Source organism: Aotus nancymaae, unplaced genomic scaffold (genome assembly GCF_030222135.1).
Source record: "Aotus nancymaae isolate 86718 unplaced genomic scaffold, 86718_ANA_hifiasm-v0.15.2.pri h1tg000019l, whole genome shotgun sequence".
NCBI classification, from domain to species: domain Eukaryota; kingdom Metazoa; phylum Chordata; class Mammalia; order Primates; family Aotidae; genus Aotus; species Aotus nancymaae.
In genome coordinates this window covers 40,135,376-40,160,958 of record NW_026988431.1, presented here as the reverse complement: position 1 = coordinate 40,160,958, position 25,583 = coordinate 40,135,376, and the positions used below count along the sequence as shown (strand labels likewise).

General features: G+C 36.6%; 1 protein-coding gene across 7 annotated transcripts in view; it reads left to right on the top strand.

Annotated features, from left to right (window-relative positions):
• Positions 1 to 25,583, top strand: part of PLSCR4 (phospholipid scramblase 4) — a 111,477-nt gene that overhangs the window by 64,203 nt on the left and 21,691 nt on the right. For 6 of the 7 annotated variants that reach the window (XM_064378786.1, XM_012437126.3, XM_064378785.1 and 3 more), the window contains 4 exons: positions 11,335 to 11,361; positions 12,467 to 12,577; positions 18,663 to 18,898; positions 24,894 to 24,936. In XM_064378786.1, the coding sequence (XP_064234856.1) occupies positions 11,355 to 11,361; positions 12,467 to 12,577; positions 18,663 to 18,898; positions 24,894 to 24,936 (397 nt within the window). In that variant the 5' untranslated portion in view covers positions 11,335 to 11,354. Of the gene's footprint in view, positions 1 to 11,156; positions 11,227 to 11,334; positions 11,362 to 12,466; positions 12,578 to 18,662; positions 18,899 to 24,893; positions 24,937 to 25,583 lie in introns of those variants that run through there. The other variant, XM_012437129.2, reaches the window with a different exon arrangement.

Genomic DNA, 25,583 nt, shown 5'->3' with positions numbered 1-25,583 from the left:
ATTGGTCAGTCTGCTCTTGAACTCCCGACCTTAGGTGATCCACCCGCCTTGGCCTCCCAAAGGGCTGGGATTACAGGAGTGAGCCACTGCACCCGGCCGGGGTATTTAAAAATTGATCAATTCATCAGTTGATGGATATTTGAGTTGTTTTTACTTGTTGGGTAATATGTGTAATGCTGTTATGAACATGTTTTTGTGAAGGCATTTATTTTTATTTCTCTAAGGTATATACCTAGAAATGAATTTGCTAGAGGATATGGTTAACCCTATTAACCATAATTAAACTGCAACCTACACCTCCCTGGTTCAAGCAATTCCCCTGCCTCAGCCTCCTGAGTAGCTAGGATTACAGGCACCTACCACCATGCCCAGCTAATTTAGATGTATTTTTAGTAGAGATGGTGTTTCACCATGTTGTCCAAGTTGGCCTTATTACACCTGACCTCAGGCAATCTACCCACTTTGGCCTCCCAAAGCGCTGGGATTACAGATGTGAGTCACCACACCCAGCCAAGAGCTTTCTTCTTTAAAATTATTTTTATTTACAGCTATAAATTTGCCTCAAAACATTTCTTTGGCTGTAGCCCATAAGTTTGTGGCCTTTTTTCTTTTCATTGTCCCCATTCATCTCAAAACATATTCAAAATTTTCTTGTGAATTTTTTGCCAACCCATTGCTTATTTAAGAGACTGTTGTTTAATATCCACATATTTTGAATTTCCTCAACTTTTTTATTGTTGATTTATAATTTAATTTTCCATGGTATTCAGAGACTATTTTATATGATTTCAATTTTAAAAAATTTTCTGAGGCTCATTTCATAGCCTAATGAATGTTCTATCTTGGAGAATGTTTCATATGTACTTGAAAATAATGTATTCTGCTATTGTTGGTTGCAGTGTTACATAGATAGTTATGAGATCTAATTGGTTCATAATGTATGTATATTTCCCCTCAATTTCATCAGTGTTTCATTGTGTATTTTGGGACTTTATTGTGATGTGCACATAAAGGTATAGTTGTTATATCTTCCTGATGGATTAATTTTCTCTTCTCTTTATGAAATATTCTTCTTAGTCTTCAGTATTAGTTTTTGTCTTAAAGTTTTATTTGTATGAGATTAATACAGCCACTGCAGCTCTTCTTTGGTTAATGGAAAGTACACCTCTCCATTCAACCTGTTTGTCTTTGTAAATTGTGTCATGTTTTCTCTTTCCTTTTTCAATCCATTCTGCCAGTACTCTACCTTTTGATTCGATTGGTTAATCTATTTACATTTAAGGTAATTACTGATAAGGTAAGATCTATGTCAGATGTTTTGCTACTTGTTTTCTGTATGTTTTACATTCTAACTTTCTTCATATTGGTGTCTACATAGTTTATCTTTCTATTCCTTTTTTCTTTCATCCTTTTCTCTTTCATCTTTTTCTACTTTATCCTTACATTTGAAGTTAGTTTCTTTTAGAGAGCATGTAATTGAGTCTGTATTAGTCCATTTTCACACTGCTAATAAAGACATACCCAAGATGGGGCAATTTACAAAAGAAAGAGGTTTAATGGACTTAGAGTTCCACATGACTGGGGAAACCTCACAATCATGGTGAAGGCAAAGAAAGAGGAGCAAGTCACATCTTTTGTGGATGGCAGCAGGCTGAGAGACAGCTTGTGCAGGGAAACTTCCCCTTATGAAACCATCACATCTCATGAGACTTATTCATGATCAGAAGAATAGCACAAAAAAAACCTGCCCCCATGATTCAGTTACCTCCCACTGGGTCCCTCCCACAACACCTTGGAATTCAAGATGAGATCTGGGGGGTAGGGGACACAGCCAAACAATATCAGGGTCACTTTAAAAAAATATGCATTCAACCATTCTGATAATCACAGTCTCTCTGTTTATATGCTTAGTACATGATTTTAATTGTAAATATTGATATGTTTGAATTTCTTCATGCTTGCTCTCCTTTTTGTTCTTCTTTTATGCATTTTAAGGGCTCTTTAAAGCTATTTGAATTTTTTGTAGCATTTATTTGTTATATTTTAGACTGTATCTTTGTGAATATTGATTTTAGTGATGACTCTAGGGCCTGTCCTCCCTCCCTCCCCACCCCCATCTCTTCTAATGTAGAAGTATTAACCATCATATGTAGGTCCCCATATACTCATCAATTTATGTTATTGTCTTAAGTATTACACCTACATATATTATAAACCTCCTTGAAGAATTTTATAGTTTTTGCTTTCTTCATCAAACTTACTTTGAAGAATTTAAAGCCAAGCATGGTGACTCATGCCTGTAATCCCAGATCTTTGGGAGGCCATGGCAGAGGATCACTTGAAGCCCAGAGTTTTTCATCAGCCTGGGCAACAAAGCAAGATCCCTATCTCTACAAAAAAATTTAGAAGTTAGTTGGGCACAGTGGCATTTGCCTGTAGTCACAGCTATCCTGGGGCTGATGTGGGAGATTCACTTGAACCCAGGATTTAAAGACAACTGGAATGCAGGGAATAGTGTCCTAAGGTTGTGCAGCATGGCAGGGCCCTGCGCCTGGCCCAGCAAACCATTTTTTGCTTCTAAGCCTCCAGTCCTATGATGGGAGGGACTGCCTCAAAAGTCTCTGAAATGCCTTCAAGGCATGTTTCCCATTGTCTTGGCTAGTAGCAATTTCCTTCCTTTTAGTTATACAAATTTCTCAAGCCTGCTTGAATTCCCCCCCTGAAAATGGATTTTCTTTTCTACCGCATGTCTGGGCTGCAAATTTTCCAAACTTTTGTGCTCTGATTCCCTTTTAAATATAAGTTCTAGTTTTAGATCATTTATTTCTTTGCTTGCGCATATGAGCATAGGCTATTAGAAGCAGCCATCTCACATCCTGATGTTTTGCTGCTTAGAAATTTATTCTGCTGGATACCTGAAATAATCATTCTCAAGTTCAAAGTCCCACAGATCTCTAAGGCAGGAGTACAATAAAGTGAATTCCTTTGTTAAGGAATAGAAGTACCTTTGCTCTAGTTCCCAATAAGAAATCTGTCATTTCCCCCTGAGACTGCATCAGCCTGGACCTTATTGTCCATATCAACATCAGCAATTTGGTCACAACAATTTAACAATTCTCTAGGAAGTTTTCATTTTCCCCTCATTTTCCTGTCTTCTTCTGAGCCCTCCAAGCTATTCTAGCATCTGCCTGTTACCCAGTTCCAAAGCTGCTTACACTTTTTCAGGTATCTTTATAGCAATGCCCCACTCCTTGGTACCCATTTTCTGTATTAGTCCATTCTTGCACTGCTGTAAAAAAATGCATGAGCCTGGATAATTTACAAAGAAAAGAGGTTTAATTGACTCACAGTTCCACAAGCTGTACAGGAAGTGTGATGCTGGCAATCTGCTTGGCTTCTGGGGAGGCCTCAAGAGACTTACAATCATGGCAGTAGGCAAATGGGGAGACAGCGCTTCATATGGCTGGAGTAGGAGGAAAAGAGAGATGGGAGAGGTACCACACACTTTTAAACAACCAGATCTCATGAGAACTCTTATTAGAACAGCACTAGGGAGATGGGGCTGCTTATAGAAACCACCCCCTGACCCAGTCACCTCCCATCAGGCCCAACCTCCAGTGTTGAGGATGACATTTCAACATGATATTTGGGTGGGGACACATATCTGAACCATATCATCATCTTTTGATTTTCTTTTTCCACATTAGTGGAGGTTCTTTTTGTGCTATAATTTTATATTATAGTCATTTTGCCTGTTGTTTTATGAGATTCTGAGCCTTACAGAAATGCTTTGGAGCTAATTGATTTTCTTAGTGTTTTGGCAGGCAGCTGATCCACTTGGATTGAGGCCAAAAGTTCTGGCTTTTATGTTATGATTTCAATGTCAGTTAGTTTAACATTCAAAGTCTTTGCCATGATATGTAGATGTCTTTTGTGTGTGCACAACCCATGGCCAGTCTTGAGACCTGAGCAGTTGTCTCTTTTATTTCAGTTCTAAAAGTCTTTGTTAGGATCTGACACTTAGGATCAGATCCATGCATTCATTACTCCTGGATTAGCTGAGGAGTTCATAAACAACTTTATAGGGACAATCCTAAGCTGCATCTTCTCCATGATCTCCTTGCTACTTACCAATCTTCTGGGTCTCTCCTATTTTGTTTTCCTGCCAAAAAAAAATGAGGTTTTATTTACCCTTATCATCTCTGTGCATTCCCCAAATTCACTTGCATTCAAGGCCAAGTCACAGGAAGGCAGAGAAAAAAGGCAACAGGGTGCACCTCATTCGTTTTGGGCTACAGCTCCTCCTTGTGTCAAGAGGAAGATTTATCTCCTTTAGTGTTTTCCACACCTGTGGGCCTTCTCTGATACAATTACTGCTTTCTTTACCATGGGACTTCCAGGATCTAGAACATGACAGAATGGAGAAAATTAAAAAAAAAAAACAACCTGTGACTTTTCCAACTCATTTGAGCTTTAGTAATGCTCATTCTCCTTCTGGTCTGAGCAGGGGAATGAGTATTTCTTCTCCTGGAGGGCTTCTCCTGGAGCTGTCTCTGCATCTGGTGTCTACTACTATGTTTCAGGATGCCTTGAACCAGTATTGGACCAGGGATACCAGAGAAAAATGTAAAACTTGCTCTGGTTTGATTGTACTTTTTCTGGCCTTCTCTCCCATGTTCTTGCTACTTTTTAATTTTCACAGTCTTCAAATAGCTGTTCATTCATTCTCTTTAGGTGAATTAATTGTATTTAGTGGCAGAGACAGGTTGGTGTCTATTTACTGCATCTTAACTGGAACATATGACCTATTTTGTTTTTTGATTTTTTTTAGTTCATGGGTAATTTCTCTTCAAATGATAAATATATTTCAAAACCCTTACCAAATGGAATTTGAAAGAGAACCCAGAACAGCCTACTTAACCATTATAAAGTATAGTAGTGAGATATGCTGGATAGTTTGAAAGCAACATGAGGGTGATGGGGTGTGAAGGAGAAGGCAGCAAGTATACAGAAGGTAACTTTCAGTAGGGTTTGTTTTGTAGAATACTAACTTGGCCTCTGATGCTGGTGTTTTTGAACTATAGTTTCCCAGGTTATAGAGTTATAACCTTGAACAAGTTACTTAAACTCTGTGGGCTTCTGTTTCCTGACCTGTATAATGAAAACCATAACATTCACCCTGTCAACATATATGAAGTTTCTGACACATCATAGATGTTTGGTAATTCATATCTAAAACTTAAAGAAACTGAAAGTTTAAAATATAGCAGCTCATTTGGAGTCTTAATCAGTAGGTAATTCTTCACATCTTTATAGCCAGCTGCTCCTCTAAAAAAATGCTTTAAAATGTCTCTAAAAAAATGTTAGAAATTTTCATTTAAAAGGCTTCCCACTTACTGTTGGGGCTCATTCAATTTAGTTTTAAATTGAAATGTAACAACAGTTATCTGTTCAAAAATTTTGAAATATGACTGTTTTACCTACCTTTTCTAGTACCGTGGTTTAGTGTTATAAATAGTTTAACATATTCAGTTATTTCTACAAAGCAGGGTTCCCAAGATAGTATGTGGCTGAGAGAATTATATTTTGTAATATATATTATGAGCAGAACAATGAAATAATATAGATGAATGCAAAAGTGACAAAATATGCAAATTGAAAAGGAACTGTTTATTATGTAAATTAATGATGAAAAAGCTTTTAAAGAAATGAAACTTAAAAATATACAACCTCGTTTTTGTTAAAGAAATTGATGCCTGTAAACTTCATCAATCTTGTGGTACATCATCCAGAATCTATAGACAGTCAAATATGGGAAGTCAAAAGTATGTCCAGAGATGTGGAAGCATGATTCAAGCTTGTAATGTAGATTTTCTTAAAGGATGTAGCACAGGTTTTTATACAGTAAAAAAACCTCATTAGGCAATATTAATTGAGTACCTACCATATGCAGACATGGCTCTATGTATTCCAAATTGGAGGAGAGGAAGTCAAACTATCTTCAGATGATATAACTCTGTACCTGTAGAGAAACTCCCATAGTCTCTGCCAAAGGCTCCTAGAACTGATAAACAACTTGAGTAAAGTTTCAGGATACAAAATCAGTGTAAAACAATCAGTAGCACTTCCATACACCAGTAATGACCAAACCAGGAACCACTCAAGAATGCAATACCATTCACAATAGCTACAAATAGAACAAAATATCTAGGAATACAGCTAACCAGGGAGGTGAAAGATCTCTACAATGAGAATTACAAAACACTGCTGAAAGAAATCAGAGATAACACAAACACATGGAAAAACATTCCATGCCCATGGATAGGAAGAACCAATATCATTAAAATGGCCCTGCTGCCCAAAGCAATGTACAGATTCAATTGTATTCCTATCAAACTACCAATGTCATTTTTTACAGAATTTGAAAGAAATAGTTCTAAAATTTATATGGAACAAAAAGAGCCCAAATAGCCAAAGCAATCCTAAAGAAAAAGAAGAAAGCCAGAAGCATCACACTCTCTGACTTCAAACTATATTAAAAAGCCATGGTAACCAAAACAAGTTGGTACTAGTACAAAAACACATATAGAACAATAGAACAGAAATAAAGTTGCACACTTAAAACCATCTTATTTTTAACAAAGTCAACAATACCAAGCAATGGGGAAAGGACTCAATAAAAGGTGCAGGGATAACTGGCTAACTGTATGCAGATGATTGAAACTGGACCCCTTTCTTTCATCATATACAAAAATCGACTCAAGGTGGATTAAAGACTTAAATGTAAGACTTAAAATTGTAAAAAGTCCTAGAAGAAAACCTAGGACATCCATTCTGGAGATAGGCCTTGGAAAATATTTTGTGATGAAGTCTCCAAAAGCAATTGCAACCAAAACAAAAATAGACAAGTGGGACCTAATTAAACTAAAGAGCTTCTGGAGAGTAAAAGAAACTATCAACAGAGTAAATAGACAACATACAAAAATAGAAGAAAATATTCACAAACTATGTATCTGACAAAGGTCAAATATCTAGAATCTATAAGGAATTTAAACAAATCAACAAGTGAAAAACAACCCCATTTAAAAATGGGCAAAAGTCATGAACAGACATTTCTCAAAAGAAGACATAAATGTGGTCAACAAGCATAAAAAACATTTTCAGCATCAGTAATCATCAGAGAAATTCAAATAAAAACCACAATATGATATGCTATCTCATACCAGTCAGAATGGCTATTATTAAAAAGTCAAAAATAATAGATGTTGGTGAAATTACAGAGAAAAAGGAATGCTTATGCACTGCTGGTGGGAATGTCAATTAGTTCATCCACTATGGAAAGCAGTTTAGAGATTCTAATAGAACTGAAAACAGAACTACCATTTGACTCTGCAGTCCCATTACTGGATACATACCCAAAGGAATATAAATTGTTCAACCAAAAAGATACATACACTTCTGTATTCATTGCAGGACAGTAGCAACAATGTGGAATCAACCTAGTTGTCCATCAGTGATGGGCTGGATAAAGAATATATGGTACATATACTCCATGGAATACTATGCAGCCATAAAAAGAATGGAGTCATCCTATGTAGCAACATGGATGCAGCTAGAGGCTATCATCCTAAGGGAATTAACACAAGAACAGAAAACCAAATACCATATGTTCTCCTTATAAGTGGGAGCTAAACATAGAGTACACATGGATACAATGAGGGGAACAATAGACACTGATGCCTTCTTGAGGGCAGAGGATGGGAGGAGGGTAAGGGTTGAAAAACTACTGCCAGTTACTGTGCTCACTACCTGGGTGATGAAGTCATTTGTACACCCAACCCCACTGACATATAATTTACCCATGTAACAAACCTGCACTTGTTCACCCTGAACCTAAAATAAACATTAAAAAAGGAAAAATAATAACAAAGTACTGTACCACAAAAACATGCTTAAAATCTCTTCCCTTATGGAGCTTATCTTCTAGCTGAAGCATTTTTCAAATTTAATTCTGTTTAAGGTTCTTACTTCTTTAAAACTGTTTACTCTTTTATTGCTGCTAATTTTCTTTCTCCCATCCCTCTTTCTTTCCCTCTCTCAGTGTCCTTACTAGGAGGCTTCCTCTCCACTGTCCCACCTCCTCTGCTCCTCCTCACTCTCTCTGTTACACAGCAACACCTCCAAGCAAGAAAGAGACAATAGTATTTTCTTTTTGGTCCAGCGACTTTGTTGGGCCATAGTAGGATGGCAAAGATCCCAACACTCCCTTTCATAAATATTATCTCCCCTTGGGTTACTTTCCAGGGAAGAATGTGTGGAGAATGCCAACGAAAAGTATCTTTTGGATGAACTATGTTTATCTGATGAGAAATGTTGCTTTAGAATTCTTTGTGAAAAGAACTCTTCACCTATCTCACTATATTTACTGAAATACATAAACTGCCTCAGTTTAAAATTTACAGCTAGCTTTTTTATTATCCATGGTAAGGTCACATATGAATTGGTTATTTAAAATCCACAGAACTTTTGCTGAGCTGCACTAGATGGATTGATACATATGCTTCACCATTATTGAAAAACATCTCAAAGACCAGGCCCACCCAATTGTGAAATGAATGCTGTATTCAAATAAAAGCATATTTTAACTAGTCATTTCTGCTGTTTTGATTCTACCAAACTTATCACTAGAACAGCCATTTTACAAAGACAGAAAAAAGTGACTCATTAAATTGTATTTTCTTTTCTATTCTGTTTTTCCACTCCATCTTACCTCAAGAGTAAACATGGAAGAGTTCTGGTATGGACAAAAGACAGGTAGCTGTAGTGAATAGAAGAAGGCATGCCTCATGAAGCAGCCACATACTGAGGAAAGTAGATTGATGGGTCAGATCCTGGTGGTACATCTCACTAGCTGTGACCTTGGAAAGGTCTTCATTTGAATTCTCTGTGCCTCAGTTTCTACCTCTGTTGTAATGCCTTTATTTTTAAATGAAATTAAATGGATAAATATTTGTAAACTGTCTATGAAACTGGTTTTTAATGTTTTTTGTTAAATACAATTTAAAGATAGAAGGGGATCAGTAATGGAATGAGATTCTGATTTATTAGCCACAAAAATAATAATGGCCTTTTTTATACTAAGAAATGTTTTTTAAAGATAAGTAAAAGAACACATAAGTCTAGTGCTTTACTGCAGAAATCTAGTTATACCCTAAATATGTAAGATTTGGGATGGGTCAGAGGCCATATTTGTGGATATCCCTGACAAATTTGGTTTGAATAAGCTTGTTGTTTAGCAATGATTTCACAGAGGCTGCACTAAAGCATACGTGTTAATTTTGATATTCTCTCTTTTAGAAGGGTAGTAGCCTAGCTATTTTAATATTCAGTCTAGAATCCACAGGCAACATGCTTTTAAACCTACAATTTGGGGGCTGTTTGCCTAGGGATTCATTAACTTTCCATTTGTCTTTATGTTGTATTGGAATAAATGAATAGAAGTTTTATATGTTCTGATTAGTAATAGGCATTTAAAGAGTAACTTACAGAGGGAAGAGTGGGAAATCCTTTTAAATCTTTAAGTAAAATGTCCTTACATACAGTCCCGGGAACCTCCTCTTCTATAATACTTTACCATAGTGATTCATTAAAATCTATTAAGCCACCATATAAATTAAACTTTTACTTCCAGGATACACATTTTTAGTATTTAAGGAACTAAGAATTATGTTTAACGGCATGATAATACAAAAGACAGTGTTCATTTATCAGGTTGGCAGTTTAAAGGAATTTAATAGCACTAAGACTGTCACTCACATGTGATTTGGGTTTAAACTGAGACTTGCTATAAAGAAAATAATTTGTCAAAATGTTCCCTACATTGTAAAAAAAAAAACACCTATAGAACATGAATCCTAGTGAAATGATTTTTTAAATAAGAGAATAGAGATATGCTGAATCATTTATATAAAGGTATATTTTACAGTATTAATCATAATACCAAAAAAGCAAAAATAACAGAAATGAAATGGTTTGATTAAACAGTTATTGGTAACTTACATTTAAAAAGTGGTCAGTTCACAATATGTTTTTAAGAATTTTTATTATCCCTGCATGCATACACATAAAAACCACAAACCTGCGCCCGCGCGCGCGCGCGCGCGCGCGCGCGCGCGCACACACACACACACACACACACACACACACACACACAGAGGAAATCCACCAAAATTTTAAGAATAGTTATTTTGGGAAAGTTGAACTAAGGGTATATTCACATTTTTATACTTTATTTCTTGAGTTTCTAAAAATGAAAACATACTACTTTTGTAATCATAAATATGTATGTGTGTGTGTACCATTGTAACCGTTACACAATTACTATTATTATTACTTTTTTAGCAATCTAAGTACAGTATTGCAATTCAGTCTGACTCTAAACACCCAGAGTTTGTAACTCCGCAGTCTTAGGGGCCTACTTTCTAACAAGACTGCCTTCACTTCAGGCAAGTTTGGGGATCTCCAGGCCACCCACACTTCTGACCAACACAGTGTCACCTCCCTGTCTAAGCTGGCGTCACTCTCACCTGGATTGCTGTTGTCATGCCTCACTGCTCCCTGCTTCTACTCTTGCTCTCACTGTATGGTGTCAGTCAGATTTGATCACTCCATTGACAAAATCCTCTAGACTTCCCCGTTCCAAATACCAGAAATGCCAGACACTTTGCCATGGCCTTCTGATGATATCAGACCTCTCTGTCTCCGTGGCTTACCTCAGTTCCCTTCACTCACTGTGGCCCAGTCACTCCTAACCACTTCCCTTTTTCTCCCTTGAATATCCCAAGCTCATTGCCATCTCTGACCCTTTGCACTAATTTCCTATCTTCCTAGAACTCTCTTCCCACAATTGTAGTGTGATGTTTATTTTTCATAGTTCAAACAGCTCAAAGGCCACTTCCTGAAACAGGCTTTCCCTGATTCTCCCAGAACTAATCATCCGTGTTTCTCTTAAGACTGTTACATTGTTTTCCTCATAACTGTATTATCTAAACTTAGTTTGTTGACATGTTTTTTAAATCTTGTCCTACTACAATATAAACTGCCGCACAGTGGGCAGCAGTGTCTGTCTGCTTTATGTTTGGTGTATTCTCAACATCTATAGTAATGCCTCGTACATAATAGGTACTCATTAACTATTTGTTGAATTAATGAAGGGATGAACATAAGGTAACCGGAGGCTAAAGAAAATTACAGAAATCCTTACCTGTGTCACTGAGTAGTAATACTATTTATTATGTATATATTTTAAAGGCATTAACATTTTTTATTTTTCAGATTAACTGGAATTCTACAAAATGTCGGGTAAGTTTTTGTGAATAAATTTAAATACGCTTTATTTTCAAACAGAATTATGTGATTCTTTTCCTTAAAGGGGGACTTTATTTTGTTTTGAATTTTTTTTTGTTTAACATTGGAGAATGTGTATGTGTGTATATATATGCATATATATATATTTATTTATGCATACAGACATTCCTATCATTGTCAAAAAGGATTAAAAAGGGTCTTACAGTGGGGCACATATCTACTGAATAATCTTTGAAGTTTGTGGGGAAAATTAGATAATATAATAAGCAAGAGTAGGAAAGCAATTCTGCAAAGAGAGCCTGTGGCAACATCCTGCCTTGGTAGAGGAGAATGAAAGTAAGCCTTGTATTTTCTAGTAACTTACATAAAGAGAGAAGAACCACATTTATGGGATTTTTGTTTGCTAGGAGATAAAAGTCAACCTGTTGTTTAGGAAATTCAGAACTTATTTTGTAGTAAGCCCAGAGAGAAATTTCTCTAATCTCAATAAGAAGACGAGGTGCAACATTGTGAAAATGACTTTACTACCTCCCTTGAGCCACTACTGTGACCTAGATGGCTTTTAAAAAGAATACAGTGAAAATGTGAGTCACTGGAGATGTAGACTAAACTATTGCTAATTGAGTTGTGTGTGACACCACTGTTTATTAAGCCATTACGTGTTTATGGTGTTATGTTTTGAATTTTTTAAGACAGCACTTTTCAAAAAGAATTAGGAAAAAAATCAACTTCACTCTATAATTGCCTGTGTTCTCTGTATTAGGTAATGGGAAAAATAACTTTTGCTATTATGCAAGGAATTTACTTTGTCGGTAAGAGCATTGGGGCAGTTGAACCACTAGTATAAAAGCTCTGCTTTGATCACAAGCATAATATAATTGTTTAGTTCTATTTTTAAATCTATATTCAGTTTGAAAATTCATAAAATTTATTAATAGGTAGTGTCTGATATATGATGAATTCTTTTTTTTAGAAATCTTACAAGTACGTTTCCAGTTGATTATATTGCTTGATGCATACCAATAAGAAAAAAATGGATACATTTTGTCATCATATTATTGTTTTCTTTGTAAGTCATGTCCCTTCTCTTTCCCTGAAGGTGTAGTACCCACAGCCCCTGAACAGCCTGCAGGTGAAATGGAAAATCAAACAAAACCACCAGATCCAAGGCCTGATGCCCCTCCTGAATACAGTTCTCATTTTGTACCAGGTAGGTTAAATATTCATAAAGGATATTTTCCCTTCCTAAAAAGCATGCTAATGAATAAATTGCTTTTTAAGTTAACAAATTAACTGATTGATTTTAATAAGTAAATAAATATTGGATGCTGATAGACTGCCATGTAGTTTACTATATGTCAGTTGGAATCGCTTGAACCCGGGAGGCGGAGGTTGCAGTGAGCCGAGATCATGGCATTGCACTTCAGCCTGGCAACAGAGTGAGATTCCGTCTCAAAAAATAGTTATATATATATGTGTGTGTGTGTGTAGATATGTGTGTATATATATAGATATATATTCCTGTAGTCATAGGATTTACAGGCTTTTGGAAGGAAGTTGTGCAAATATTGGGTAACATTCTCTCCATTCTATATGGAGATATGAAAAAAATGTTTTAAGGACACAGAAGACAGTATCTGGCTTTGCCAGGGATTTGAGGAAAGCCCTGACTAAGGAGATCAAGTTTTGCCGTCATGATAAAAATTTCACAAGCAAAGAAAAGGGGGAGGCCGGGCGCGGTGGCTCAAGCCTGTAATCCCAGCACTTTGGGAGGCCGAGGCAGGTGGATCACGAGGTCAAGAGATCGAGACCATCCTGGTCAACATGGTGAAACCCCGTCTCTACTAATACAAAAAATTAGCTGGGCATGGTGGCGCGTGCCTGTAATCCCAGCTACTCAGGAGGCTGAGGCAGGAGAATTGCCTGAACCCAGGAGGCGGAGGTTGCGGTGAGCCGAGAGCGCGCCATTGCACTCCAGCCTGGGTAACAAGAGCAAAACTCCGTCTCAAAAAAAAGAAAAGGGGGAAAGGACTATCCTTAGCAGGAAGAATCATATGTGCAAAAGTAGTACATGGTCATGAAAGTCTGGTATGAGGCATGCATGAGACACATGGCAGATGTGCAGAGAAATGGCATTGAATGGCCATGGGTGCTGATAAAGGAGCTTATCTTTCTGGCAAATATTTTTAAGTCTGAATACGCTACTGGTGATATCTCGGGAGAATGACTACTTATACAATGCTAGTGTAAATCTGAGATATTATGATTGTTAGAAAGTAATTTGGCCAAGTCTAAAATTTTAAAAATTAAATGCCCTTACTTTTGGCCAAGGAATAGTTACAGTTAGTATTGTATTTAAATACATTTTAATGATATACGTAATGATGTGTATACTGTAGTAATATTTCTTTAAAATATATATTTAAGTGTATATTTAGAAGTAGAAACCATTGTATTATGCTCTGAAAGGGGAAAAAAACCCTTGATATGTACAAGATAATGGCAAAGGGTTTTTTTTGTTTGTTTGTTTATTTGTTTTGTTTTGTTTTTTTGGCGCTAGGCATATGATCCATGCACCTCAGGTAGCTTCTGCACCTACAGGGTTTTCTGAAAGCATCAGGATTTCCTTTTTTCTCTTTTCCTAACGTGTATGTGCGTTATGAGGATAAAGTTCATTGTAACATATACTGCATTAATAGCTCAACCTTTCCTAAGTCCAAGGTATTAAAAATTAAATTATTAAATTATAATCATGCTTTATCTGACAGTTTCCATATATGTCACTTTAGTGACTTTAAACATGATATACCGGATCTATCTTATATTTAACGATTACTCTAAATCCAAAAATCTGAACTCTACTAGAACAGAAACTTCACCATTTCTGAGAAAAACCTTGGTTATATATTATGTTCTCATCTGATAAAACATATGTCTATTCTTCTATCTCAATAATTCAGCAAGAGAGTAGACTACATCCTTCAAATTAAATGACAAGATAAGTTGTAAAAATATTACAGTGCAGACCACACAACTAATGAATTTTGTTATTAAATATAGCAAAATTTAGCTCTGACCGCCACCTAGTGGCTGGACTGTAAACTTATGAAGACTGACAAAAATTGTCACTGAGTCACATTAAGAATCTTGAAATCTGTACTTGAAATATGTAGTGTTAATGAATTCATCCAAATTTCGTTATATAATTTAAATTTTCGTTATAGTGTTGCATATGTGTTCTCACCAAAAATAATTTTATCCACTATTCTTATTTAAGAGAATAGTTAATAAAGAAACCTTTGTTATATTTAGTCTTTTTAAGGAGAAAATGGAATGATTTCCTGATATTCAAAATAACTAAGAAAACTCAAATCCTATTAGGTAGTGTTTCTTGCACCAGTATTGGTAGGACAGTTCCATAACAGAGGTCTTTATTTACATAAGTTTCACTTGCACCAGTATTGGTAGGACAGTTCCATAACAGAGGTCTTTATTTACATAAGTTTCAGATAATATAGTTACACAAAGTTAAGTATGTTTTGTTTTGTTTTGCTTTGTTTTTCTGCAGAAGCAATCAGAACTCTTATGAAAACATCAAAAAGCATAATATACTAATTTCCGACACCTAATTTGATCATATTTTTTCTATAGCTTCTTTTATCTCTGGATATTACATACTTATAACAAAAATTGTTCAATTACATAATATGTATTTAATTTTTAAATAAATATAAATTTAATTTTTGAAAATATAATCTCTATGGATAGCCTCAAAATATGTATTTTAATTTTCGTTCTGATTTGTTGATCTTCAAGTTTTATAGTATAAGGTACTTTTTTATTAAAGCACATGGTAGATTAATCATTAACTCATTGAAGTGATACGATTAATATTCTTAAAATAATTTATATGATTTTTAGTTGTATTGTTATCTATAATAACAGTTTAAGAAAGAGGATATGGATATCTGATTTCTAGTCTAATTTGAGTACTCTTAAACACAATTCTTAAAAAAATTAAAGTATGTTCTTCATGACAAACTTAAATACATACTTTCCTTCACTTCTTCCCAAATACATTATACTTTTTTCCTCACTTAACTCTAATTTGGCATTGCTTCCTGTTACCATTATTTTTCCTTTAGTCTGCTTCTCTCAGTTTCTGCTAAAAACTCTGTGTCCCTACCCTTAAAAACTGCTGTTTCCAGAATTCTTTGGTCTACTCCCTTGTTTCTCCCTGCCCTTCCCCATCTCCTTCTCCCTTCTCTCCCAGTCACCCTTCCTTTTACATACTCTCCTAAGTTATTATTATTATTTATTTTATTTTGAGATGGAGTCTTGCTTTGTCGCCAGGCTGGAGTACAGTGGCACGATCTCAGCTCATTGCAATCTCCGCCTCGCGGGTTCAAGCAATTGCCCACCTCAGCCGCCCAAGTAGCGGGGACTACAGGCATGCACCACCATGCCCGGTTAAGTTTTTGTATTTTAGTAGAGATGGGTTTCACCAGTTGGCCAGGATGGTCTCGATCTCCTGACCTCGTGATCCGCCCACCTTGGCCTCCCAAAGTACTGGGAATACAGGCGTGAGCCACCGCGCCCAGCCTCCTAAGTGATCTTGTTAATACTGAAGATTTCCTTTTCTTTCATCACTTATAAACTACATATCCACAGATCATGTCAGTCTACTAGTTTCTAAACTTGCACTTCCAACCTCCTATAGACTGCTTCTTGTGAAAAACCATTGAATCTCAAACTAAATGATCACCAGCCCAACTTTGTTATCTTGCTTCTAAACTCTATTTTTTCCCTCTATTCTTCTCCTACATTAGAGGCCTATGGGATCCTAAGCCAGAAACTTGAGAATCTTTTCTCATATCCCGTCCACTTCCAAGTCAATGCTGTATCTTAAATGTCAGTTACCATTTCTCTACTCTCTGCTCCTTTTACCAAAATCACCCTTCTAACCAGACCCTTGCAAGGACTTTCTGCCTAATGTGACCTCATGTATAAAGAATTCTAAATGTAAAATGAATTCCTTTACTTTCCACTTGATTGGCATAAAGTTAAAGGTCTTTCATTATCTTCACTCCATCCTCTCTTTCTAGCCTTCTCTGCTAAATCTCCACTCACAGCCATTAGTCCTGCAGTAGTGAGCCTCCTCTGTGCACCTGCTTATTCTTATCTGTTTGCCTGTAAAACCTTTCCCCATCATGGAGATGCTGGCTAGGTCTAGTGTGTTAGCACTTATATCATAGTATACCTTCTCTGCATAGGTTAGGTACTCCTTCTATCTAATCCCTTTACATACTGTGCATCTACCTATGATTATGGCAATTACTTGCTTCAAGACAACCATTCACCTTTTCTTATACATCTTTGTAGCTTCTACAGAACTTGCTGCCCTTGGATATAGGCATGTGTTTGTGCGTCTTTCTGTCTTATGTTTCTAGCAGCAAGCACAGAAGCTGATCCTTGAAATGGGCTTGAGGAATATTTCACAGATAAAAGAATCTTTGATTTATCTCATGGTTTTGTTTTCAGATAATATTAGGAGAATTTCACAGTTCATGACTATTATGAGTGGCATTTTTATGAGTAACTAAAATGTCTTAGACTTCATCAGCTTCAAAGGCCACTGCTTCCTCTAATGTTCATATCATGGGAATCTGAGCCTCTGTTCAGTTTCTCTTACAGAAAATGCCATCTTTGCACTATTTTTCATCCCAAAGAAATTCCGGAACTCTCAGGGACTGTTCCTTCCTTATGGTGACTGGCTTTCACAATATTGGTTGACCCCAGACTACTGCATTGTCCTGTAATGTCCCACGGAGGTGAAGGGTTAGAACTTAAGGACTTAAAAAGTATCTAGGCCCAAAGCCCTCCATGGAATCACCTCTGGGGTACTCTTCGTCTTTGCCTCTGGTCAAGGGAGAATATTAGCATAATGTACTTAAGGGTGTTCTGCAGTCAGAATGCTGGAATTCTAATTCTGGTCCTGGCACATCAGCTAATGACCTTCACCAAGTTGCTTAACCTCCCTATGACTCAGTTTTCTCCTCAGTAAATTAGGATAATAATAGTATCTACTATATAGGGTTGATGTAAAGATTACAAGATTTACTTCTTGTAAAGTTGTTAGAGCAAGGCCTGGATATGAAAAGAGCTCAATAAGTGTTATTATCTTTTTTTTTTTGCGTAGTCAGCATAGCTTTCTCTAAAAGGATTTCCTTCCAGATCTAAGTGGTATCCAGGACCCAGTTCTTTGGTGACTGTGATAGAGACCATAATCTCCACCTCATCACATTTAAGTGAATTTTTCATTCTGCAAGAGTGACCTTTTCAAAGACCCCTGCCTATGGTACTATCTACATTTTTTTTTTTTTGAGACAGAGTGTTGCTCTGTTGTCCAGGCTAGAGTGCAGTGGCGCGATTTCGGCTCACTGTAACCTCCACTCCCGGGTTCTAAACAATTCGCCTACATCAGCCTTTAGAGTAGCTGGGATTACAGGCGCGTGCCACCACACCTGGCTAATTTTGTATTTTCAGTAGAGATGGGGTTTCACCTTGTTGGCCAGGCTGATCTAGAACTCCTGACCTCAGGTAATCCACCCACCTTGGCCTCCCAAAATACTGGAATTACAGGCGTGAGCCACAGCGCTTGGCCCGACTGTCTACATTTTTCAGAAGATGTCAATCACTTCCCTACAAAGCTGAGTGGCATTGTTCTTTAATTACAAAAGACAGAAGATTCGCTAGTCCTATAGACTTACAGTTCCCGAAACTGAGTTTACTTAGGGAAACATAACACCATTTGTGGAGCTTTAACAGCACAGCCGAAATTGGGCTTCTACTATTATAGTCTTGTTCCTTTTGGTATACTTATCTGAACATGAGGTGACTCTTAGCTCCTAACATCTTTCAACTGTCATCTGGACTGAAAATCCAATAATTTTTTAGCAGGTACACAAAAAAACACATATACGTGCCTATACACACATTATGAGGAAAAGCAGTAATTTTCAGAAAGAAACTACAGTTTAACCTATATTTAGGTAGGAATAATTTTTTCTTCAAGGAGGAAATCTACAGAGAAAATGCTCCAACCATAGTAAAAACAAGCACTGTTGATTATACATTGCAGTGTTGCAACACTGTTTCCATCTTTTTCATTTCAGAATAGAATAACGATTGTTATTTTTAAATGGATGTCATGTGATCTATTTCATTTCACGTAAAAAGTTATGCTAATTTGTAGTGTTAATAATGTAAAACACTTTGATTTCTTTTGAACACAGGAACCCCTGGAACAGCTGTCCCTCCACATACAGGCTACCCAGGAGGCTTGCCTATGGCATACTACAGTCCACAGCAACCCGGGACCTTCCCTTCATACCAGCCAATTGGTGGTACCCATCCTGTCTGTTATCAGCCTGGAAAATATCCTGTGCCAAATCAGCCTGTTCCAGTAACATGGATGCCAGGGCCAACTCCTATGGCTAACTGCCCTCCTGGTCTGGAATACTTAGTTCAGGTAGTCCATGAAAATACAAATTATTCTCTTATAAAATATGACCGTAGGGATCCAACAAAAGAGAAGGAAAGCAGACCAGTGTGAATAAGGAGATGGGCCACTGATGACAGATGCCGTTTCTGAGACTGTAAGAATACTGACACCGGTTTCAGAAATGTGAAGGGGAAGCAGCAAGTACAAGGATGTTTATAGTGGGTTGAGTATGTTTTTCATAAGGATTTATGTTGAGCTTCAAGGCATTCAAGATGTTTTCTTGAAAGAAATTTACAAATAGGAATAGAAAAAGCTATAATAGAGGATAGTTGTGTTATTGCTTAGAAGTAAAGAGTTAACATCAAAAAAAGCAGCACAAAAGAGAACAAAACACAACACAATGGGTAAGTTACTGAGTGCCTTAGCCTGTTGCTTTTTACCACCACCCATCATGTTCATTAGCTACTCTAGCCACCCCCAAAAACATACAATGTAAATAAAAATAAGGGACCCTACCGAGAATATTGCTTCAGTTTAAGTTCCAGAAACCCCCTTATTACAACACAATTATTCCCTAAATAACATCTATATAGATATTATGCAGCCACCAGGACGTCATGATCAGAAACTAGGTTAATATGTGAAATTTGTGCACAAATAGTTTTGTTTGAAAACTCATGTCTGAAACTCAAAAACCTATGTAATGAGAATAAGATACAGCTAGCAGAGTAGTCATGTTTTATTGTGGCCTTGATTCCTATGGTTTCAGTTACCCATGGTCAACCAGGGTCCAAAAATATTCAATGGAAAATTCCAGAAATAAAACATTCATAAACTTTAAATTTATTCTGAGTACCATGATGAAGATTTTCACAGTCCTGCTCTGTTCTGCCTGGGACATGTATCATTCCTTTGTCCAGTGTATCCACACTGTACATGTTACTGATGGTACACAGACCCAGAGTCACATAATAGCCATCTTGGTTATCAGAGTGACTCTTACAGTATCACAGTGCTTGCATTGAAGTAACTCTTATTTTACTTAATTATGTCTCCAAAGCACAAGAATAGTCACGCTGGCAATTTGGGTATGTCAAAGAAAGACCAAAGAGTGGCCATAAGGCCTTCCTTTTCATGAGAAGGTGAAGGTTTTTGACTTAATAGTAATAAATAAATTCCTATGCTAAGGTTACTAAGATCTACAGTAAAATTAATCTTCTCTCCATAAAATTGTAAAGAAAGAAAAATACGCACATAGTATATGTAGGGTTTGGTACAATCTGTGGTTTCAGGTATCCACTGGGGGCTTGAAAAGTATTCCCTGAGGATAAGGAGACAACATGGTGAAACCCCGTCTCTACTAAAAATACAAAAAATTAGCTGGGCATGGTGGTGCGTGCCTGTAATCCCAGCTACTCAGGAGGCTGAGGCAGGAGAATTGCCTGAATCCAGGAGGCGGAGGTTGCGGTGAGCTGAGATCGCGCTATTGCACTCCAGCCTGGGTAACAAGAGCGAAACTCCGACTCAAAAAAAAAAAAAGAAGGAGACTACTTTATTGGAGATACCATAGAACCTTCTGAATCTTTTTGTTTTGTTTTGTTTTTAGAAAAAGGAAGTGTTGAAACTCAGTATAAAGAGGAAACTACCCAATTCAATACTTATCTCCCTAGGTCGACAGCCAAGTATTTCCTGGATTTATATTGTTTCTCTTTTCAATTCTGTATATTGACAGGGACCCTGATAATCTTGTGTGCTGAAAAGTATTTGTATAATATTGTTTGGTGCATAAAAGTCAATACAGTTGGATCAGGAAAATGTGGATCTTATCAAAGCCAAAATTCATCCTAAATTATTATTTGGACAAAATATTGACAAAATGCAAAGGAGGTGAAGTGCTAGAGTAAACATCTACATTATTTCAGAAGATGATAAAATGTTTGTAGCTTATCAAGTTTAGAAAAATCTCATTTCTATACTTGGTGTTAAATACAGAAGTTGTTCTTGGGAATCTAACACCTCCTACAGTCAATTCTCTTCTCAAATTGTATAGCTTTCTTTATTTAAATATTAAAAACCTGTTCTCAATTTCTTTTATGATGCTGACAGAGGTTAATTTGACATATTTTATGAATTTTCCCTTTTAGGAATGTTTAGAGTTAAAGAAATAAGTGAAAAAATAAACAAAACACAGCTTTGGACCCAGACAAACCTGCTGTTTAATTCTATCTTACTCTCTAGTAACTCTAAAACCTTGATAAACTTTTCTTACCTCTTGGTGCTTGAATTTTATCATCTGTAAAATAGTACTATCACTGCTTACCTTATTAGGTTGTTGGGAGAATTTTTAATGAGATAAGGCTCACAATGTGCCTAATGTTTTTGAAATATAGGGCCGTCCCAGTGGATAAAAGCTATGTGGTGTTACTAGCTTAAATACCTTCTTATGTGTGAATGCAAGGCATGGAGCTAATCTTTTTCCTCTGTCTACCCTAGTCTTTTTGAGATCTCACATGAAGATTACATGAATTTTTATCAAGATTACCAAGAGTAGGCCAGGCGAAGGCATGGTGGCTGACACCTGTAATCTCAGGACTTAGGGAGGCCAAGGCAGGCGGATCAGGATGTCAGGAGATCGAGACCATCCTAGCTAACACAGTGAAACCCAGTCTCTACTAAAAATACAAAAATTAGCCAGGTGTGGTGGTACATGCCTGTAGTCCCAACTACTTGGGAGGCTGAGGCAGGAGAATCGCTTGAACCCGGTGGGTAGAGGTTGCAGTGAGCCGAGATTGCACCACTGCACTCCAGTCTGGGTGACAGAGAAAGACTCCGTCTCAAAAAAAAAAAAAAAAAAAAAAAAAAAAAACTAAGACAAACAAACAAAAAAGATTACCAAGAGTCCTAAAACAGCCAAATTAGCACAATTATATTATTTCCAGAGTCTTGGCTTTGCCAGTGACTTTACCAATTTGTCAAATAACTGCCCCTTAACAGACATATATTATTGAGTTCCAAGGAGGACACAATAATACTGAAATTATGCCAGTTAATAACCCTGTGATGGCCTCTCAGTGTTCAAGTGAAAGAAACAATTGCACATCTCCCACTATAAATTAAAAAAGCTGGAAATGATTTAGCTTAATGAGGAAGGCATGTTGGAAGTTAAGATAGGCCAAAAGCTAGTCTTCTTGCACCAGTCAGCCAAGCTGTGAATGCAACGGAAAAGTTCGTGAGGGAAATTGAAAGTGATACTACTCTAATGAACATATGAATAGGGAAAAGTAAAATAGCCTAATTGCTGATATGGAGAAAGTTTTAGTGGTCTAGGTAGAAGATTATTTAAATCAGTCACAACATTTCCTTAAGCCAAAGCATAATTCAGAGCAAAGCCCTCTCTCTTAAATTCTATGAAGGCTGAGAGGTGCAGAAGCTGCAGAAAAAAAAGTTTGAAGCTAGCAGAGGTTGGCTCACAAGATTTAAGGGAAAAAAGGCACTTTTGTAACATAAAAGTGCAAGGTGAAGCAGCAAGTCCTGATGTAGAAGCTGCAGTAAGTTTTTCAGAAGATCTAGCTATAATAAGATCATTGATGAAGGTTACTATACTAAACAACAGATATTTAATATAGATGAAACAGCCTTCTGTTGGAAGAAGATGCCATCTAGGACTTTCTTAGCTAAAAAGGAGAAGTCAATGCCTGCTGTCAAAACTTCAAAGGACAGACTAACTCCCTTGTTAGGGTCTCTTGCAAAACATTACTACTCACTGACAATGCATCTGGTCACTCAAGAGCTCTGATGAAGATGCACAAGGAGATTAATGTTGTTTTAATGCCTGCTAACAAAACATCTGTTCTGCAGCCCATGGGTCAAAATGTAATTTCGATTTACAAGTCTTTATTGTTTAAAAAATGAATTTTGTTAGGCTATAGTTTCCATAGATAGAGTGATTTCTCAGATGGATCTGGGCAAAATAAATTGAAAACCATGTGGAAAGGATTCACCATTCTAGATGCCATTCAATAAGGACATTCATGATTCACGGGAGGAGGTCAAAATATCAGCATTAACAGGTATTTGGGAGAAGTTGGTTGCAGCTTTTGTGGGTGAGTTTGAAGGGTTCAAGATTTCAGTGGAGGAAGTAATTTCAGATATGATGGAAACAGCAAGAGAACAAGAATTTGAAATGGAACCTGCAGATGTGACTGAACTGCTGCAACTCATGATAAAACTTTAACACATGAGCAGTTGCTTCTTACGGATAGAGCAAGTGCTTCCTTGAGATGGAATTTACTCCTGTTGAGAATACTGTGAACATTGTTGAAATGACAAAGCGTTTAGAATACTACATAAATATAGTTGATAAAGCAGTGGCAGGTTTTAGGAGGACTGACTCCAATTTTGAGAGAAGTTCTACTGTGGTAAAATATTATTAAAGAACATTGTGGGCTACAGGTTCTTTCATGCAGAGAAGAGTCAGTCAATTCATATGTCAGACTTCCTCATCTTTTATTAAGAAGTTGCTACAGCCACCCCAAGCGATCACAACCCTGACGAGTTAGCAGTCATTAGCATAGAGACAAGACCCTCCATCAGCAAGAGGATTATGACTAGCTGAAATCTCAGATGATTGTTAGCAGTTTTTAGCAATAAAGTTTTTAAAAATTAAGATATGTACTTGTTTTGCACTTAATACTGTTACACACTGTAGAGTACAGTATAGTTAGTGTAAACATAATTTTATGTTCAGTAAGAAAATAAAGCGTTCATGTGACTCACTTTCTCGCAATATATGCTTTATTGCATTGTCTGGAACCTGACTTGTATTATTTCCAGAGTATGCCTGTAGTTAATATTTTTACTTTTCACTTCTAGAGTTTAATACCCTAGATTTCTAAAATGGATTACAAACCATTTTAGTAGACACTTTGGCTATTTTATGAGGCATGGTTAAGTCTCCTTATGTAATTGTTTTTATACAAGAAAAAGTTCTTAATTGATCATTGATTATGCCCTTTGTACCCTCCTGTAATTAATCACACCATATAACATTCATGTTTAGTTATGTTATTTTAATTTCATGTTATTACTGCATTTGTACATTTTTCATTAATTAATGTATTTAACTAATGTTTGGTAAAATATGGCACTTCAGGCAGTGTTCTGGACCTAGGGATTAGGAATTGTCTAATGGTCTAAATGAGGTAAAACAATACACATATGATCAGTGTGTCCTCTAAAAGATTTCTTATCTTCTGCTAGAATGTTCTCACATGTAACAGATAATGTGCCCATCAAACTGCTGATCTTTAGAATGATTTCTAAGATACAAATTTCTCAAATGGTATACCCAGCCATCCTTTTCATGGATTGCCATATAAGAATGATTCCTCTCTCTTCCCCTAATCCTATTCACATGCTTCCTGCCAGTATAGACCCTTCCCTTATTAAAGTGTGCACTTGGGGAAGACCCTGGCATCTGTAGATCAAGTGAATGTGAGTGAGTATATAAACCTCTGCTAGAGGTACCTGTAAAATAATATAAAATGGGATACTCCATGTGAGGCTTACCCTGGCTTGTTTGTTCTTTGTAAGCCACTGAGAGACTTCCCTTCTCTATGGCTGGTCCGTGTTAATCGTTCTGAACTTCCTAAACAACTCCAGGCTATGAATGACATGTAAAGAGACCAGTGAGTAGGAACTGATCTAGGAACAATCTATAAACACAGCTTCTTCTGATGTGATTACTATAGCAAGTAGATGATGTTGTTTTCTGATATAGCAGACAACTTTTTAAAAGTAGTATTGAAAAAGTGTTTTTCTAATATGGACAGCTCCACTAATATCCATCTGATCAGAGGCAGATAAGCTAATTTCAGTTGGTAATTTTTTTTATTCTATTGACTTTAAAAATATATTCTGGTATTAAGTGATGTATTTTAATATCTATTTTATCAGTTTCTTTTCCAATGGTATTTTAACTCTGTTATTCCTGTCTTCTAATTGCTTTGTTTTATCCCAACAGTTGGACAACATACATGTTCTTCAGCATTTTGAGCCTCTGGAAAGTATGTACAATTTTTGTAGTCCTCAGCAGTATTTTAATCAGATGGAAATTTGCATTATCCAGTATCTAGTTCTTTCTTTATATTAATCATTTTTTAATGGTTCAAAGAAAAAATACTGCTCTATTATTAGCCTATCTTCAAGAAAGTAATAAAGTGAATTATTTTCTATAATTTTATCCTTCTATATGTCATATAATCATAAACTCTTATATTTGAAAAGGGCTCACATTTTATCTGGTTGATAGCGTCCACTTTATCCATTGTTTCTACTCCACATTTACCTTTCAAAGATGAGTAAAAAAAAGGAGCCAAGAGACTAAATGAGTTAGCCAGAGACACCACAGTCAGCTAATCACTGCCAGAACTGGAAATAGAATTTAAACCACAGTCAGCTAATCAGTGGCAGAGCTGGAAATAGAATCCAAATCTGCTGAGTCGTAGTCCAGTGCCCTTGCTTTCGAAGTAAGTAGAAAAGATCACAATCAAAATGATGCCTGTTCTCAGCTCATTCTTCAAGATTACTGACCCTCATTAAACCAACTGTGCACATTCGTTTGGCCACCACATAGGCCTTAGACTTTCCTTGGTTTGTTTCTTGTTTGTAATAAGTAATGATCCTACTCCTCCCTCCCAGTATGTTTCATGAA